The sequence below is a fragment of the Leptosomus discolor genome, chromosome 2, assembly GCF_034619465.1.
Source record: "Leptosomus discolor isolate bLepDis1 chromosome 2, bLepDis1.hap2, whole genome shotgun sequence".
NCBI classification, from domain to species: Eukaryota; Metazoa; Chordata; class Aves; order Leptosomiformes; family Leptosomidae; genus Leptosomus; species Leptosomus discolor.
The window spans coordinates 56762247-56777308 of record NC_141392.1 but is presented as its reverse complement, the minus strand read 5'-3'; the positions used below and the strand labels follow the sequence as shown (position 1 = coordinate 56777308).

The window sequence follows — 15062 nt, the reverse complement described above, 5'->3', positions numbered from 1 at the left end:
GGTACAGAAGCTTTGGAAATGTTGTCTGGCATTAGTAAGCTCTTAATTTTTCTTAACCAGAACCTATGAATGCAGGACTATTTGCCCATATAATATACTTCTGTTACATAATAAAGGAAGACTTCAAAACAGAACTTGCCATCTAAGTTAAGTTTCTCTGAAAACTTCCTGAAACACACACTGTGGAGTGTACACTTCAGAGTGTACTTATGCTGCCTTTTTTTTTTTTCTTTACAGGGTAAAGAAGTTGAAGGAGACCCTCGTTGCAGTGCAGCAGCTGGATAAAAACATGAGTAGCCTGAGGTCTTGGCTTGCCCACATTGAGTCAGAGCTGTCCAAACCTATCGTCTATGAAACTTGTGACTCTGAGGAGATACAGAAGAAGCTAAATGAACAGCAGGTAAAATACAACACACTTATCAGGTGCATTATGACATGGGGAGAACCAAAGTAGAGTGTCCTTGGGCTGTCTATACCCGGCTCAATGCCGAGAGGGCATGAGGCAAAAAGTGTTTAAATATCAAGGCAAGTGGTACTTACTGTGTCAACTTATAGAGCCTTCTGCTGGCTTTGACAGCGAATCCACCAGGAGCTGCTTGACCCTTCCAAGAAAGGTAAGGCACCAAGAGATGTAACCTGAACAAGTTATTGCAGTTGTTTTTCCTTTGGGATTTGTGGTTTTTGTTTGAATTGTCTGTTCCCAGAAGCAAAACTGACACCTATTAGACCTTGCAAATTTTGCACATGCTTGAAAATGACTATTTTTTAGCAACCTTTCTAACTCAGTTTTATTTTGCAGCTTGTTTGAGAATTACTTTGCACGCAAAGATGCATGAGCTGTACGTGAAGTTAAAATTGGTTGGTCTATCAGCACACAAAGCCTTTATGCAGTGCTAGAAAAAATAGTCAACACTGGAACAGGCAGAAAAATGTTAAGTCAACCAGTTTTTGACAATAAAACTAATGTTACTCCTAAGAAGATTTACTATACTTTTTCGTTCCTGTTCCACTTCACTGCCCTGTGCAGTTTTACATAGAAGCCCGTTGCTGGGGAGGACTGCTGTTCTGTTGTGTTCCTGTTGGTTATTTATTGGCAAAAATACTTTTCTGATGCCTCACTGGAAATTACTTAGATGGTCTCCTGAGTTTCTTCTCCAGAGGAGAAAGAAATGCATGGGAGGAAGAGTACCAGAATGTTGGGGGGATAATTAATTTATGAAGTGTACAAACTGGCATTTTGCTCTTTTAAGCTGAGTGTGGGACTGAGGCCCAAGTACCCACTCAGAGTTTTTGCCGGCTCCCCAACTGATTTGCTACATGGCTGTGCAGAATTGCTTGTTAATATTCTATATATAATTTACATAGGGCTAATAATTTATGAGCATCACTAATGAGTGGTGGTTCTGAGACAATAAAGTGCCGGGCAGGGCTAAACATTGCTATCAACAAAGTAAATACTTGAGAATTTTTACTAGCATCCCACAGTTTGTTACAACCACTTCTTATGGGACTTATTCTGGGCACAGACTGGTGTATCTCTGCCTTCTGTTTTTTCCTTGTGGTGATCCCCATGCAGTGACAGCATGCAGTGATATTCTATAGAAGTGTGAGTGATTTAATTTGAACTCCAAAAGAGAGAAATAGAGGTGAATCTTATCCTGGGAGGATGCCGTGTTTGGAAACTTGATCATAATTTAATTTGATAACACTGCAAGCCATGATTGTAATAACTGAAAAAAATAACCTACCTTCAGTGTATGGCAATAAGGATTGTTGTTAGTCAGAGACTATATCACTGTCCACTGCATCTCAGAAGGCCAGTACGTTGACCAGCTTCTCAAGTGTTTCATCCCTCTTCTTCTGTTAGCGATCTCACATTCAAGTGTCCATGTTTGATATTCCACTGACGTCATGTTATCTTCCCTGCTTGTACTGCTACCAGTTGTTCACATAAAAAATGACATTAAAAATACTATGCCATGAAAGAGGAGGGCCAGATTCCGTTTTTATAACTCCATTATCTACTTCTCAGCATCTACTTCAGCCAAGAATCAGCTTTGCAGATTGCTGGTCTCTGTAGTGAAATTAAAGATGCAATTGAAGCTGGATATCCTGGGGAAGGTAGTGTAACTTGACTGCAGTATTTTCCTAGGGTTTCAAACTGAATTTCAAGGATTACTTGTTTGTTTGCTTTCTCAATCTGCTACCACTTGAAATGTGGAAAAAATTATATTTGCTTCTGGGTTGGTAAAGGAAAAAAAGCTGTATGTGGGTGACGGGAATGCAGAAAAATGATGCTCCTTTGTGAGCTAATCCAAAAGCAAAATGATCTCTAATAAACATAGAACATTTTAAAATCTGGGAAAGAAATACAAGGCTGTGGGGAAAGAACAGTGTAGGCATTGCTTGTCGAAAGGTTCCGTAGATGAATAAAAAATTTTAATCCTTAGGAATCTTCAGGACCACCAACTGGCAGTTCTCACTACTGCTCTACTCCAAAACAGCAGAGAGGAGATTGTGTTACCTGAACTTGCTTAACCTCAAGTCTCATAGCTGTCTGGAGTATATGTTTCATAGAGTGTTGCATCTGTTTATAGTATCCACCCTTACATAACATTTCAGGGTAGGTAGAAAGAAGAGTAAACACTTGGACAACACGATGAAAGAGTATTTTCCAAGCAAGTGAAAGTGAAAGGGTCAGCGCTGAGGAAGAAAACATTGTGATTATCCACTTGATGGTCTCATGTAGATGTTCATAAAGTAGCCTTCTGTTTCATAGATGAGAAGAGGAAATAGATTACTTCACTGAGTCCAATCCCAGTTATCACAAACAACCGAAATCAGATGGTTAATACAAGTCGACCTTGCTCCATTTCAGATTTGCTGAGGTCTTTAGATTCTACATTTAGATCTCATTTCCTGCTCCAAGGCATTTTCAGAACATCATATTGCTAGTTGTAAGAAAAGTTCCTCTGGTTAGACCTTAAATGTATGTAGACACGATATGTTGACACTGTATTTCCCTTTGCATGTTAGAGTTTACTTCACTAGGAAAATTATAAAGAACAGTTTATCTCTACTTGTCCTTAAGCTGACAAGTTCTTGTTCTCCTAAATAAACCTCCATATCTCGAATTGTCCTAACAGTTCTTTTCTTCATCTGAATCAGAAGCGAGTATAGTATTCTAAATACAATATATCACTTTTTGATGTAGTCACATTAGTACTTCTTTGTCACTGTTGGAACTATGCTATCTTGGCTTTGTTACTGTCCATCCTGATTTTTCCATCTAGTGTCCTGATGATTTATTGCAAAGTAGGAGTGTGACTCTTCTGTAGGCAGAAGTCAAGCAGGGTTTCGTTTCCTTGCACTGATCCAACAGCAATAGCCAATTGATTTTGTGACTTGTCAACCCGTAGTTCAAAGCTGAAGCTGAAACGTTGCTTCAAGGTGAAACATTACTATCTCTGTAGAACAAGCTGTTGAAACCAAGCAAACAGGAGAAATAATACCGATCACATATAGGTGCTAAGACAGCGTAAGTGCATTTTCTTTAGCTGTCCTGAATTTTCCTTTTCCAGTGAAAATGCTATAGAATTGGAAAGTTGAAGGAAGGAAAATCTCCTACTAGAGATGCACTCTTCAACGTGTGCTGCTGCTAATCTCCTTGTCAACCATGCCACTTTGCAGCTAGTTTACCTGGGGAAGAGTAGGTTCTCGAAGGGTACCTCCACCAAACCCTTGCAGTAGATAAGAATGTATTTTCTTGTCTTACTAACTTGTGCTTTAAATTCTCTGTGATAATGGGAAAGAACCATTTATTGGTGATGTTGATTAAATGTGTGTGAAAGGTGCTCAGCTGAGCATGCAGAGCTCTGGCAGTTTGTCCCAGGTTATGGTTTGATGTTCGTAGTCCCTGGGAGAGCTGTGCATGCTGCCAGGTTCTCCTAGCCTCATTGATAACATTGCAAGAGCACTTGAGCACATGCAGTCTCTTAATAGGTATTCACTGGATGTTTTTCTCCTGTTTGCAAGCTTCTTAATTTTATTTTTTAATAAGTAGAAGAGAAATGCATTTGTATTTATGAATATGTTGCAATTTCTCTTAAGAATTAATTTCTTCACCTGCAGGAACTTCAGAGGGACATAGAGAAACACAGCACTGGAGTGGCATCTGTTCTAAATCTGTGTGAAGTGCTTCTTCATGACTGTGATGCTTGTGCCACAGAAGCAGAGTGTGACTCTATCCAGCAGGCCACACGCAATCTGGACAGAAGGTGGAGGAACATTTGTGCAATGTCAATGGAAAGGCGACTTAAGTAAGTCTAAAATGCCTACAAATTAGTATTTCCATGCCTTCAACTAGTATTTCCTTCCACAGGCACAAATACAGGAAGGAATGTACATTACAGGGTTTCAGTACTGAAGAGAAGGATGTAGGGGTCAGAAAAAGATCATACATTGAATAAGTCAATAGCTGTTATGCTTTGGGGAAAAAAAGCCTTTGATGCTCCAAGATGTTTCATGGAATGCTGTCTTATTTCCCATGCTTCATAGAGAATGATGAGAGAGAAACTAGAGAAAGTTTAGATGATAGCAGTGACTCCAAGAGATTTAGATAACATGACCTAAAAGCGAGAGTTGTAACATGTAATTTTACGCTAGAACTGCTAAGACTGATTATCAAATGGAATGAATGTTATTCCAGATGTTAGGGTTTTCGTGCACCTAGTGTTCCGGAACAGTTTCTTTTATGTCTGATTTTCTTTATTTGGAAGAATTTTAGGACTGAACACTCATCTGGAATTTTCTCATCTGCTCATCTTAGCTTGGCTGAGCAAGTGTGGGCCATAGCACCCGTGCGTCTTGGGTGTTGTCTGGTTTACTGCACATGCTTAGGCCATCTGTAGACCGCATGCCCATGATATCCAGAAGATTCATTGTTTTCTATTCCGATCTAGGACATCATGGGTGATTTTGGTAACTATAATGATCTAGGCTGCATTGGGCCAATGCTATATACTCTATGCTGACCAGTAATAATACATGTTTAACTCTTTGAACTCTTATATTTATGAAGATCTTTTCTGCATCTTTTTAAATTATGAATCTGATTTCTGTGATGTTTACACAGTTATATTGGTTATATAGAACTCTAGGTAAAATATATGACTTTTAAAAATGCTGAATTGAACTGTATATGATCTTTATTTTATGAAAAAAAAAATTGTTGCTTTTAAGTTGTGCTGCGCTATATCCAAATTTATACTATTGCCGTGGTTATTTTTGTATAGTGTGTGTATGTGTATATATATATATATATATATACACAAAAATATAGCTTGTAAGTTCTATGTTTGACACAGTCTGTCTTGAAAATATACAGGCTCTTTATACATTTGTGTCCAGCAAATTAATTCAGAAATATTTTAAGTTAATGTGGAACAATGCATTGAACTCTAATTTAGTTTCCTGCAATGCACACATTATACTGTTAGTAAATTTGTACCAGTAAGTTAACCGAGCTATCATTATTTAGGATCTTTATTGTACTAGAAACAGTTATTCATATTAAAAAGAAAATTTCCAGATGTCAAATTTCAGGTTAAACAATATATCATCAACAAAGCATAAATTTTGCATGGATTGGGTCCTTTTCAGACCTGCATATCTAAGATTTGGGAAAGATATATTCTGTATGCAAAACCAGACAAAGTTCTGCTGTAATGCAACCTGTCCTAAAAAAGATCTTGTTATTTTGAATCAAGTGGTGTTGAAGTTCTTGGGATTTTACAGTTTCAGTATTATGCCAATTTATGATCAATAATCAGCCACTATTTTTATGTATTCAACTGAAGTCAAATTGTTTTTTTTAAACATTGAAATATTTTTTAGATTTATTTTTTTCATAAAAATATGTTTACAGAGTATATTGAAAGATAGCATTTTACCACTTGTTGGGGAATACAAAAAAAAATGTTCACGTCCCTTTGCAATGCAGAATAATGACTGAGAACTTTAAAATATATGCTGCTATATCTTAGCATGTTGTAAGAAAAAGTTCTGCAGTTGAATGTAGTGTAGAATTTCTAATCTCTAAAATACTGGCTTCAGTACCGACACTGCAACTGTATTTCAGAAGTTATTTAGCATGTGCTCAGATTTTTAGAGCTCCTATTGCATACTTACAACTGTCTTTTTATACTGATTCCAAAATTAGATGCATTAAGAAAAAATTACCATCATCTTATTCTAGCTCAGTCTGGAATGAGCCAGCCTTCACTGTGGTCTGTTTATCAGCCTGGCTGTCTGAGTGAGATTAAGAGCCAGTTATTGTCTGGTCCAGAACTAGTTTGCCGTTGTGGATGATTAGTTAAAGTTCTGTAGGTCAGCTCACCTTCAGTCCGAATTTTCCATTCAGAAATTTTCCATTTTCTATTGCAGAATTGAAGAGACGTGGCGGCTATGGCAAAAGTTTTTGGACGACTACTCTAGATTTGAAGACTGGCTAAAAATCTCTGAGAGGACAGCTGCTTTCCCGAGCTCCTCTGGTGTGCTTTACACAGTTGCTAAGGAAGAACTGAAGAAATTTGAGGTGATATATAGTAGTCGAAATTTAATATCTACTGATCACATTACAGCAGCCAGCTGGTGTTCTTCCTTCCCATACGCAAGCCACTCAGCAGAGACACTGTATTAATATAGGGGACTTGATGATTTTGTAGCAACCTTCAGTGACAGGTTTCTAGGATGAAAGAATAGTCGAAGGTGGCAATTGAAAATGATAATAAATCAATCCACTCTCACTTGCTGTTTGTTTGTTCCCCAAAAGCTGTATTTCTCACCTTTTTTATTTCTGCAGCTTTTTAATATGTCCGGTCAGTAGGCGCTCTAGAGCATTCATAGATCTCCCTTCACTAAGTACCTCTTCAAATGCAGGCACATATTTTAACTTTTGCTTTGATTTTATCCCTCATCTTCTCTCTGTAACTCTCTGACACCAGCCCTCTGAACTCTTTTCCTGTTTTGAACAATGTTCAATATCCCCATTTTAGATCCCTATACCTGAAATTCATGTTCGTGCAGGTATTGTTATATATCCACATGGCGTCCCCCATGACTTAAAAGTTAAGTGCATGCTTGAAAACTGAGAAGCTGTCACTTCAGTCAGTTCTTAAGAGCTTGTTGCGTAATTCCATTCCGTCTACTGCAATGAGATGGCTTGTCTCATAATGATAGTGGAGTGTATATCTGTGTGTAAAGCACACACACACATCACGTGGCTAGTCACAGGTGAAAATCTTTTGCTCGGTTTTGTATTTGCAAGGCATATATTAAGATGAGAGAGAAAAATAATTCTGAAGAAAGAGAACAAATTATTTAGGCATTCAGGTGCTGTAAAGTATTAGCTGTGAAGAAGAAATGCACATTTTAAATAGTCTTAAGACCAGTTAATACCTTTTTGGTTTAACAATTAATTCAAAAACATAAACTGTGAAGCATTGATTCAAGTTTTATAATTGATATTCACATTTCTGAGTGTACTGGTAGGGTTTTGGGTTTTGTTGTTAAACACTGCCAGACTTCATTAAGGTGAGGTATGTTGCCATATTATGAAAATGTTTGCTTCCTAGACACAAGTTCTCTGTCTTGGAGCCCCTTCCCATTGTCCCTTTATTCAGTGATCAGGATCTAAATCTCATGTTTAGCGAGTCTCTGTATGAGAAACAGTACCAAAAATATCTTGGCTGTCTTTGATTTTTACAGCTGATCTGACTCTGCCCAAAGTCTGTTTCATTGAAGCACAGCCTTCCTGGTGACCCCTCTCCTGCAGACTTGTGGAATTTTTACTGTCTACAGAGTGTCAGCAGGAACTAGCTGTGAAGAGAACTGTTTAGCAGCCTGTCCAGAAGCCTACTTGCCTTGCAGTTTGATTCTTTCTCTTTTTTTCTTCTTATTTTCCTGAGCAGCTAGTTTCTACACCTACCAAAAAGCAGTAGTGCAAGCAACAAAAGTTGTGGTGTTCAAATTCAGTGGAATTCAGCAACTACACTGTGAAGTCAGTATAAAGTCAGCCACACAGACATACTAATTGAAGCAGACATTTTTTTCCTAATTTTATCTTCCCTTCCATATCTGCAGTTGAATTTAAAAAAAGGCAAAAAAACAAACCAAACAACCAAACCCAAAAATACCAAAACCAAAAAAAAAACCCACCAAAAAAATAGTCCAGCAGACTGTGTGAGAACCTTTCAGTTCCTGAGCACAGAGGTCAGAGATGGCTCTCACTGACTTCACTGTACAAAATCAAACTCCTTCCTCTGCAGTAGTTTATGGAGAAACAAAAAGAGGTTACAGGAGGGAACGCAATAGATGAATACTTGTGTAGCTGAGCTGAAAAAATGGAAGACAAATACACAGCTGTTCCTTTGCTGGACAAGTCTTGGTAACAGGTGAAAAAACAGCTGCATGCTTAGATTTCATGATCCTAGAAAATATAGTCAGATTTGTGCCTCTGATATGAGAATTGCTTCCTTGTGCAGTTTTAAGTGAATTCAGTTCTACTGAGCATTTCACTCCAGTTGCAAGCCCACTTGCTCCTTGTTGGTTGTCCCCTACCCAATCTGGTGCCCATTTAATAAAGGGAATAGTTATATATGAGAGGACTCTACAGACTTTGATATTTTTTCTTTTTTTTCAAACCAGCTTCTTTAGTTTTGTTTCTGGTATTATAGCAGAAGTATATTTATTTCATATTTAGCTTTGACTGTTACAATATGAAGAGTATATGTTGTTTATGTAGAAACCTCATGTGTTAGCTGATTTTAATAAACATTTCTGTACAGAAGTATATTACCTATCACACTTCTCCAGTCCTTAGTAAGGGTGGGGTCTAGTTTTGGGAGAGATTGACCATTTATTTGTATTGAGAGGAATATCAGAGAGCAAGTTTGTAGAACTACAAAAACCTACTTGTATTCAAAAGAGAGCTAGTGTAGTCTATGTTTCTAAGTGTTCCTTTGATTGATTGCTTTTGTGCTTCTGTGACAAGATAAAAAAGAGTTGTTTTTTGAAAAATTATTAATATTTTTTATTATTTTTGAAGGAATTAAGTCAATTAGCTCATTGCAAGGCATTTTCTCCAACTTGCTTTGTGATTGCTAGTCACAATATGAAACTCATGGGCTGTTACCTACTGTTCCTGCTCCCCAGACAGGTGGCTGAGGCTTTTGTAACAGTAGAGGAAGCACCAAAAATATACAGTGCAGACACTTGCTGAGGCATAAGTTGGTATGGATGTTCATGAAATTTTCTTTCCATGGAAATTCTAAGACAAACCTTTCTTGTCTACCAGTATACTGAAGATAAAAAGATGATTCCTTCAGTACAGTTTTTCACTAGTTTTGGTAAAACCTCAGAATAAACAACTGCTGAAATCTCTTCAATGTTTGCACTCCAGCAAATTCAGTATGTGTAAAGAAATCCAGTGAAGCCACACAAATCTTGGATTTCTGTTCATTTAAAAAAAAAAAAAAAAGTTTCATATTCATTGCTTGCGTTTCTGTTCTCAAAGGCATATGATTGAGTGGAAAGAGGAGTCTTTTTTTTTTTGTGCTGATTTTGCTGTTGTAACGGGTATTCATGTTGCATTTCTCATTCAGTGAACTATGTCAGTTTTGTAAACTTTTTTCTTTTTTTTGCTCATTTTAATCAGAAGGCAGCCTCTCAATAGGATAGCCCTCAGGCAGGATCGGCATCCGTAGCAAAATCTATCAGCTAACACAGGTCAGAGTGTAGAAGTAGGGTCAAAATAAAGGGAGAGACTTATATATGTGTCCTGCTTTCAGTAATCAAAAATCTAATGGTTTTTGTTCATATGGCTTTAGGCCTTCCAGAGACAGGTGCATGAAAGTCTGACTCAGCTGGAACTGATCAATAAACAGTATCGCCGCCTGGCCCGAGAGAACCGCACTGACTCCGACTGCAGCCTCAAGCAGATGGTTCATGAGGGGAACCAGAGATGGGACAACTTACAAAAGCGAGTTACCTCCATCCTGCGCAGGCTAAAAGTATTTTTCCATTTTTAAGCCCTTCAGTTTCAGTACTATACTTATGAATCAGGGGTACTCAAGAAGCTTCCAGTTTAATGCATTTCACAGTGGTTTTGAGGGTATTTCTACCTTTGGAAGAGGAAAGGAGATTATCAGTTCACTTTGTAACCAAAGCATGAAGTCTGTAGGGAAATGCTTGTTAACCTCAACCACCACCTCCTTCATAGCAGATAATTTTCATAGGTCAGCTAATTGCAGCTGCAGATGATGTTACTGAAAAGGGAACCTTAGAAAGCATGTAGGAAATGAAAGAAGGTGTACTGGGTTTAGGTTAGGTTTGAAGGGCATGAAGGACATTTCTTTGGAAAACCACTATTGCTGGGGGTTTTGGGGTTTTTTGGTAATTTCATGCAAGTCCATTTTCCACCCCCCAGCATTTTATTGGCCAGCGTGAGGAGTTTGAGACAGCACGTGATAGCATCCTGGTATGGCTAACAGAGATGGACCTACAGCTGACCAACATTGAGCATTTCTCAGAATGTGATGTCCAAGCAAAAATAAAGCAACTTAAGGTAAAGAATGATTACATGGTAACAGGAGGAGGAATAAGAGAAGGGATAAAAACATTAATGGCAGGAAAAGAATTTAAGAAACATTAAACCAAAGTGCAGCCTGATACAGTCCCTTACTTGCAGGCTGAGACTTCAACCTCAGAGGTTACGGGCTATGTCAGGTTCCAATACATACTTTTCTGCCAGAGTGGATGATCTTTGTGCTATGAAAATTTTTCAGAAAACTAAGGATGATAGTCTCCATTCCCTAATCAAAAGAGGAAATGTCAATAACAATTGTAAATGTCAAGTCTCCATTATTGTTGACATTTAAGAATTACTACATTTGTGAACCATTTCTGCATCAGAAAAGTCATTATTTGGAGAGAAAAATATCAAATGTCATGTTATCCAAAATCCCAGTGTGTTAACTTCAGCATCTGTTGTCATTCTAGACATTTGGTCATGGACATGGCTTGTTTAGAGAAGAACTTTCTTTCCAAATACAACAAGTGAGGAATGAGAGGGTAAACCATGAAATATCACTGGTTTTGTCTAGAAAGACTGAGGAATGCTAAATATAATTGCTCATTGTTGCTTATGCCAGAATATTTGGAACGATCCCTATTTGTTATCCACACCATTCTTGCTGAAAAACTCTTAGGACTTGCCTCCTTAATCAGTTAGGTTGTTGTAATGTTGATTTCATTGATAAAGCATGGGCTTTTTGTTTTATGCAGGCTTTCCAGCAAGAAATTTCACTGAACAACAACAAAATTGAGCAGATAATTGTGCAGGGTGAGCAACTCATTGAGAAAAGTGAGCCCATAGATGCAGCTGTCATTGAAGAAGAACTAGATGAGCTGCGTCGTTACTGTCAAGAGGTCTTTGGACGTGTGGAACGCTATCACAAGAAACTCATCCGCCTTCCTGTGTGTATACTTACATATGTAAATATTTGGTTTGTTGCCATTTCACAAGTGTGAGAATGAGGAAAGATGTTGAAATGAACTAACATGAAATTTCTGAAACTTTCCAAAAATCCTGTGGTTTGATTTTTTACAACCCTGACCATCTGCCTCCCTTCATTATGTGCTATTTATGTCCTGTTCGGAGAGCAAACTCACCAGATACGGAATTTTTGTAAACCGTCATGAAAATTGAAGATTTATAAAACTTTATTAATGGGGTTAGCAATGTGGTACGGGTGATAAGAACATCTTCCTGCTCTGTCAGATAGTTTCATTGGCAGCTTATTGAGTTCTGTTTTGTTTAAAAAAAAAAAATATGAAATTATTCTCCCCATCAGAAGAGAGAGAAATTTGTCTCCAGAACTGAACACACAGCTAAATAAGTGAGAGCAAAAGGATTTTTGGGAGCTCAAGTCCTACTGAAGTAAAGAAACAAAACCCAAGGTTTTCAAAATATGAAAGAATATAATGAGAGCAGTGGTCATGATAAATGTCACTTGTGCTTCCTATGACTTGATTCCAGAGTTTTCTTTAACTTGATGTTTGCATTGCAGTAGCATCAGTAAAAAGTCTGGAGACATTTGCTTGATGTGAGACTTTGTGGTACCTTAAGTATTTAAAATGAGCTGGCATTATGAACGTTTTTGTTGCTTTGTTTTTTTAGTGCACCTTAAAATAATGAAGGGGAAGTGCAAAAGAATGCAAAATGGAAACCCCATCAGTGTGACTGTTGCCTAATGCTACTTTATTTCACTGACCTAGGCTGACCATGCAGTGCCTCTGCACGTTTCGTTGATCGGTTCTGTTTGCATTATGTTTCTAGCTGACAGATGATGAACACGACCTCTCTGACAGAGAGGTGGATCTGGATGAATCAGCAGATCTCTCTGACATACACTGGCATGACAAATCTGCGGACAGCGTTCTCTCCCCGCACCCCTCTTCCAACCTTTCGCTGCCTCTTTCCCAGCCGGTGAGAAGCGAGCAATCAGGGCGAGATACCCCTGCAAGCATGGACTCCATTCCCCTGGAGTGGGATCATGACTACGACCTTAGCAGAGACCTGGAGACAGCTGTTTCACGGGCTCTGCACTCTGAGGAAGAAGACGGAGGACAAGAGAAGGACTTCTACCTGAGAGGAGCATCTGGTATAGCAGGTACGGTGTCAAACTGTGTGTCCTGTTCTCTCCTAGTAAAGAGAAGCAAATGTTAAGTGTGTGATTTCTTGGCCAAGATGCTCAGGGAAAAGTATTTTAAATAGCCCCTGAAGACTGTAAATAGTTTTCCCTAAGTGATCCCGGTGGCCTTCTGGCCTTAGACACAACGATGGAGATTCCTGGATGACTACAGCCTTGGAAAATCATAAAGGCGTATATGATATGACAGAAAATTGGCTGTGTCTCTATGCTTGTGGCCTGCCAGATAGGATATGTCATCTGTAACAGCAATGTGTCGTAAGCTATTCTGACTAGAGGAAACTATACTGGATATGGCAAGAAGTACAGAACAAACTGATGAAGAAATGCTGTGGGAGAGATCTGCAGACAAAATTGTCTAGTGCTTAAGTAAATCTTAACTCAGTCCTTACCCAGTCGAGACTCCAGCAACTGAGTGTTTAGCCCGAGGTGGAGTCTTGGGTCTTGTTCTCCAGTGAAGCTGGAAATCCTTTCTAAGTGTGTGTGCTTTGTGTAATAAATCTCAATGAATGAGTGTGCCCAAATGCAGCCAGTTGTGGGGGAAGACATACTAGTATATTATGCTCTGATCTTGTGGCTGTCTTTTGCTTTCCAGGTCATTGCTCTGAAAAGAGTCAGGTTTGCCTGGACATTAGGAGACTTTGTATCAGGCTCCCTATGTTTCAGTCTTCATCTTTTTTCCTTCTCCAGAAAGGATGTTTGCTATTGGAACTGTTTATATATTCCATCCCATGGAAAGGTCTCCTGCTGTAAGGAGACAACCATTGCTGAGCTGTCAATTCAGACTGTGCTTTTATTTTTTCAGATGTAGAGATCCCTGAAACTCTTGAGGCCTATGTAACACTCACAGAAAACGCACTCAAAAATATCTCTGGTAGGCATGAAAAAAGACTAAGCATAGCCAGATGCAAATACCATGGTGCACAAGCATAACTTCTTTCTCTTCTCGTAGCATTTGCTATACTTTTCACAACTTACAAGATAAATATTTCTTACCTGGCAGCATTGGCATGTTAATGTAGAAGTATCCTGCTTTACTACTGCGCTTAAAAATATTATTAGGTGCATGGGTGACACTACATTTGAAGTATTGGCCCTCCCACCTCGGCTAACTAGGCTAAACTGATCAGTAGGTTACTCTGATTGGTCTTTGTTCTCTGGAGTCCCTCAACAGGACTTAATAGTTTCTAATGTCTCAGAGAAGAGTGGTTTCAATAAAGGTTGAGGCAGAGAGAAAAGATACAGTGCAAAACCTAATTGTTTGGTTTTGCACTTATTTTTTTAAAAACTACCATAGCTTGGATTATTACTTAGATATAAACTTTTAGGTTAGTTGTTGTTTTATGTGATAACAATGCCAATGTCTTTATCTTAGTCTTTTGTATTGGAAGATGAATTTTTTTGCACATTTTTACACAAGATTAAACCTACTGTTTCAGTTTTTAGATTACTCTCTCAGAGGGATTAGATGTGCTTACAAATACCTTGTCTTATGATTTCACAGTTTTCCTGTTCTGAAATAATGTCTTCATTGCAAATTTGAAATAGCAAACATTTAAAAATCTCAGCATCTGTGGCACAGACCTCAGGTTCACTGTCCATTTTTATTTTCTCCCCATATTAGTGAAAAAATATTGTGATTGATTAAGAGTATAAATAATAGCAGTACATACAGAAAAATGTGTGTGGTTTTCTGACTGTGAAAATTTTGAAAGCCGTGAGGGAAAAGCAATATGGAGCACTTTGTTCTGTCCATTTGGGGTGAGGTGGTGTTTTGTATGAAAAAAAGATTAACCATCCAAGAGGCTTCATTTTCTGTAATTAGGTGGACAGAAGGTTCCCCTTCTCTATGCATATTTTTAATTGTGTTTTTATGAATAAATTCAAACTCTTTGTAAACAGATGGAAATCAGGCACAGTGATAGAATATGGATAAGAAGGATCTCATGTGGTCCTCTAAGCTGCAGCCTGCTTCAGATTAGAATTGGCTGTAGCTAATTCATATCACAGAGTTCAGCTGATCTCTATAAAGAATATACAAGTTAGTCCTGCTTCAAAAACGTTGGTATGAGTTCCAAGTGGCTTGGATGAATAACACCATCTTGCAGATATGTTAAGTGTAAGTTTTGTCAAGCAGCTAATTGGGAAAATACTATAAATTTTGGTGCTTAGTGTGGTTGCCTAAAGCAGTCCTGGACTACTTGCTGTTGGCCTTCAGGATGTCCAGTCATCTATGGATCTTGAGAATATAATTATAACGATATTGCTTAGCATTTGTGTACTGCTTTTAGT

General features: G+C 38.2%; 1 protein-coding gene across 4 annotated transcripts in view; it reads left to right on the top strand.

The window, feature by feature from the left end:
* Positions 1–15062, top strand: part of SYNE1 (spectrin repeat containing nuclear envelope protein 1) — a 269565-nt gene that overhangs the window by 238760 nt on the left and 15743 nt on the right. For 3 of the 4 annotated variants that reach the window (XM_086461108.1, XM_086461107.1, XM_086461109.1), the window contains 8 exons: positions 238–400; positions 4132–4319; positions 6445–6595; positions 9888–10070; positions 10487–10624; positions 11344–11535; positions 12398–12731; positions 13576–13644. In XM_086461108.1, the coding sequence (XP_086317234.1) occupies positions 238–400; positions 4132–4319; positions 6445–6595; positions 9888–10070; positions 10487–10624; positions 11344–11535; positions 12398–12731; positions 13576–13644 (1418 nt within the window). The remainder of the gene's footprint in view (positions 1–237; positions 401–4131; positions 4320–6444; positions 6596–9887; positions 10071–10486; positions 10625–11343; positions 11536–12397; positions 12732–13575; positions 13645–15062) is intronic. The other variant, XM_086461110.1, reaches the window with a different exon arrangement.